The 4518-nt window shown below is 43.8% G+C and overlaps 1 protein-coding gene across 1 annotated transcript; it reads right to left on the reverse strand.

Moving 5' to 3' along the window:
* Positions 1 to 712: 712 nt before the first annotated feature.
* On the reverse strand, positions 713 to 4094 carry LOC120855635 (T-cell surface glycoprotein CD1e, membrane-associated-like). Its single transcript, XM_040230177.1, has 6 exons — positions 3918 to 4094; positions 3323 to 3619; positions 2625 to 2903; positions 2104 to 2382; positions 1607 to 1700; positions 713 to 1492 (listed from the first exon to the last, which is right to left on the reverse strand). The coding sequence occupies exons 1-6, from the start codon at positions 3976 to 3978 to the stop codon at positions 1333 to 1335; spliced, it is 1170 nt and encodes a 389-aa protein (XP_040086111.1). The 5' UTR covers positions 3979 to 4094; the 3' UTR covers positions 713 to 1332.
* Positions 4095 to 4518: the final 424 nt, after the last annotated feature.

Here is a 4518-nt window from a genome sequence, read left to right on the forward strand (position 1 = left end):
TCAGAAGGTGATAAACTCTCAATATGGAAAGGACTGACTTTAATATGTTGTTCATGTGTAAGAGTACAGCTTGGATAAGTGATCATGGAACACTTGGTAATGTCCCATATAGAGTATTAAGTTCCCACTAAAAAAATCTACGCAATCTGCTCAATTACTCCATCCAAGGGAAGATGTCAACTGGACATCAGTATGAACACTACGCCTTAATAGCTTTCTGACCTCCAACAGACTCATCAGATGAATCTCAATTAAAGCAATTAGATAATTTTAATATCCATATTAAAAATTAAGAGGAAAATAAAGTATAGGTAATAATAATAACAATAAATCAAAATGCTAAAGAAAATAAATGTAACTAGGCTGGCATCTGATCAACGTATCCCCTCCTTGCTTGGCTTTGTCCATAAAAATAATCCTCAGTCTCCATGTTCTGTTCCTAACTTCCCAAAATATGAATGTATCCCCTGAATATGTGTATCCACAAAAACATACATAGTAATACATAATCTCAGAGAAGTAGGAATGTCAGTCCAACCCTACCCTCTCTTTGACAATAGAAAATCTCATGTGTTACTATTTTCTTTAAATATCTCTGAAGATGCATAAACACCATGACAGCAATGAAGTCTGAAACACTTAGCTGCCTCCTTCACCTTTGGTGGGAGACAGACAAAGATTTTAATAAGAACAGAGCCAAATAATGCAGAGATGCCAGAAAGGCAAGGGATTAAGACCATTTATTTGACAATACATTTATTTCAGTCAGTATTTATTGAGAAAGATCTCTCTCAGGACAAACCAGCTACATAATTTGTGAGGCCAGTACAAAATGAAAATGCAGTATCTCCTTCAAAAATGAACAGGATTTTGAGATGGCAACAACTGCACAGGCTACCTGCCCACAATCTGCCATGAACCAGGTGAGGCTTTTGCTCATGCACACAAATACAAACACGTAAATCTTGCTTTCAAGCAAATGAGAGAAAAACACAAAAATTTTAAAATTACTGTTTGGAGTAGGAAGAGATGAGTGTATTTAGGAAGAACAGTCCAATTTTGGTATAAAGAAGAGCTTTCCCCTGGACTATCCAGGGAAGTTCTTAAGAAAGAGGCATCTGAATTAAAATTTAAAGGATCAATAATGATGAACATGTGGCTGAAGCAGAAAGATATTCTGGAAGATGGGAGGGGAAGAAAAAGATTTTCAAAAGGGTGCGGGTCGGGTCTCAGAGCAAATCGCTTTAGCAAAATCATGCTTTGTTTAGAGCTATGAATCATGTTTAAACAGAAGCAGAAAGGGATTTTATGTGGAAGGTAAAACTAATGACACTAGAGTTGATTTAGTCTGTCTTTCCATTTCTTTAAGAGTCTGTTTTTGATCCATGATTCCTGTGCCAAGCAGAGTTGATGTCCTGAATTCCTGGGGTCTTGGGTTTTGGCTCCTGTGGGAAAGGCAGGGTGGGAGATAGAGAAGACATCCTGACTTGAGCTGTGGGAGGAAAAGAAGATCTTGGTCAGATAAGGGAAATCAGAGAAAGGAGAAAGGGAGAAAAAAAGAATAAGCTGATAAGAAGCTAAAGAGACAAAACAAGACAAGACTCACCTCTGCTTTTTAAATGAAGAATCAACTATAACCAACATAACCAAGGTAACTATTACAATTAGGCAGATCAATAATGAGAAGAAGGAGTATCCACCTAGGTGGGGATAAAACAAGAAAGTCAATCTGTAAAGTGCTCTCTCTTCTACCACAGTTAATGCTTCTCATTTCAGAGTGGTGGGACCTCCCCAGAGTTTTCATCTGTCTTTTCTAGAGTCTTCATTTCAATTCCTCCTGAGTCTGTCTCTGGTCTGTCCATTTTTTCTCTCTTTCATCACATCACCAGGTCCTTCTTTTTTTCTCTCTCTAGTACCTCTAATCCTCTTCTTGTATTTTCTTAAAATTTAACTACTGTCATGCTCCACCCTTCTTTCCATGGATCCACCCCCAGTATCCTCTTGTGCATAGCATTTCTGGCCATTTTTCTAAGTTCCTCACTCATTAGCTATTTTTACTATGAGAAGACTATCACCTCCCAGCAGACCCCAGTTCTCTCTCACCCCAGTGGATGATGATGTCCTGGCCTCCTAGGCTGGTGTGCTTCACTTGGCAACTCAGGCCAGATGCCTCCCCAGCAGCCACATCCAGGGTTACTCGGAGATACCAGGTCCCATCAGCATTGGGCAGGACATCACCTCGTCTAGTCCCTGGGTGCTTCTGCTTGCCCCTCATCCACATCACCCATATGGGCTTTGGATGAAAGCCAGAGACATGGCACACCAACAACAGACGGCCAGGCCCGGGACTGGGGCCTTTGGACACCCAAGCCTCTGGCTTCACTAGAGAGGAAAGAGGAGGAGAAAGAATTTAGGAGGGCACCCTAGGTTACAGCTTAGTGACTTAGGGTTCCTTAAGGATTTTGAGTAATCACTTCTTTCTCTTTTCTAGGAAACAATTCTAGACCCAAACATCTCACACTCTAGCTTTTTATTATGTGTTTCAAAAGGTTGATAAAGAGTAGAAGACTCAAATACAGGTGTTGAAACACCAGGAATAGGAGGGGAGAAAGAGTTGTGCTCACCTTGTTTTTCCAGTTCTGACTTCCCTGCTTCAAGGATTCCTGCCAGAAACCGAGGGCAGGTGTCACTGAGAAGATTCTGCACAACTTCTTTAATAATTCGGTAGTGGTTGAGCACCCTACAGACATTCTCAGCTCGACTTCCTGCTCCTGGAAATGGCTTCCAGGAATTTTCTTGGAAACTCAGGAAATCTAATCCTTGATATGCTCCATTTAAGAAGGTTTCCAAAGCCTTCCCTGTATGAATTAAACATCCAAATGATACCTGGATCTCAAAGGGGTCTGCGGGTAGATAAGGAAGAGAGAATCAATATGGAAAAAATTACAGAGAAGGAAAGTAAACAACCTAGAGATTTAAAGGAAGGAAAACTTGCTGGGGGATGACATGGAAGGCCAGAGGTGGGACAGGAAAAGGGGAGGAAATTTGTGGGAAGAAAATTTTGAGATAATAAAGGTATTTTGAAATAATTAAGGGGAAGGGCTAGATGGAAGGCTGTTAGAGAAATAAAGGACATCTTACAGGTGTGAGAGCTATGTGTATTGGATGGGAGAAGCAGAGTGGGAGTGGTGGTGAAGGGTCAGCAGAGAAGGGACAGTGCCCAAAAGGAGACAAGGAACAACGTCAACATCCACATTGTTTCTATCCTTTGAAAGATGGTCAGAGCCTTCCAGCGAACATTCTCTTGGATTAAGGAACTCACATTCAAACTGAAACTGACTGGCATAGGCCTGCACTTCCCGTGGGAAACTGTGGAAGTACAGCTGCAAGAGTGCTTGTATGTTCTTCAGCTCCTCCTTGCTGAAGTTACCCTGGGACCAGGGCCTCAGAAAGCGGATGGTGGCCAAGATACTATCCCAGCCATGAGTCTGCAGCTCGCCCAGCCAGCCTGAGCCCTGGGTCTTCGTCCAGCTGTGGTTGGCAAAGGAGGAGATCTGGATCAAGCGGAAGGAGGGGGGTTCTTCTGCAGCCAGATGATGGGGTCCTGGAACCTGAGGGTCTGAGAGAGGGAGTGAAAGCATGGGAAAAGTTGGCCCCATAGAGGAGAGGATGCATGGAGATGGTTACACAGGTTGCACATATTCCCATAGCCTCTGCCTCTGTGCCAGCATCCTCTCCCCAAAATCAGGCAGATTAACTGAGACTATGACAAAGAATACTTTGCTTGGAACTAACATGATATACAGACTCCAAGGGCATCCTGTAGGTGCCTTACTCCCTTCCCCTAGGTCCTCCCCAGAACCTCTCCACCCTGCAGTTCCCAGCCAAGGGTATCTTTCCACCTGGGATCATCTTACCCACTGTGCTTGCTCCATGGCAGAGAAGTCCCTTGAAGAGCAGAGGCAGCAGAAGCAGCATTGAAGCTCTCTTAGGTGAAAGATGCCTGCACAGGCAAGCTGCCCTCAGAACTCAGACACGGTTCCCCTCTCTACCCTCTCGCCCTCTCATCTGACTTCCCTTGGTACACCAACACACAAACCTCTCCCTCTGCCTACTCCCCTGCCAGAGAAACCCTACAGCCTCTGGCAGTCACAGGCCTCCCACACGGTCTCTCACTTCCCCTCCACTTCTCCCACTATCTGACTTCCTGGTTTTCTTCTGCATGTGCCTATGCCCTCCTGACCCCCTCTACTGCAGCCAGTCCTGGCTTCTGAAGGAAGTCTATGGTCTGTGATTTGGCTGGAATACTTAACATCTTTTAGCCTTGGAGAAATCAAGTCCATACTCGGGTTCTCATCACCTCTTTCGTTCTTGCTACAAACTGAAGAATCAGTTGCATCCCCTGCACAGAAAAGCAGAGGAGGTCAGGGGTATATTTTGAGTAGCAGCCTCCCAGTTCTACAGAGAGCTCAAGTAGATTTGAAACATTTGTTTTCAACTTTACCTGAAAAAAATAAA

This window comes from Oryx dammah, unplaced genomic scaffold (assembly GCF_014754425.2).
Source record: "Oryx dammah isolate SB20612 unplaced genomic scaffold, SCBI_Odam_1.1 HiC_scaffold_28, whole genome shotgun sequence".
Classification (NCBI taxonomy): domain Eukaryota; kingdom Metazoa; phylum Chordata; class Mammalia; order Artiodactyla; family Bovidae; genus Oryx; species Oryx dammah.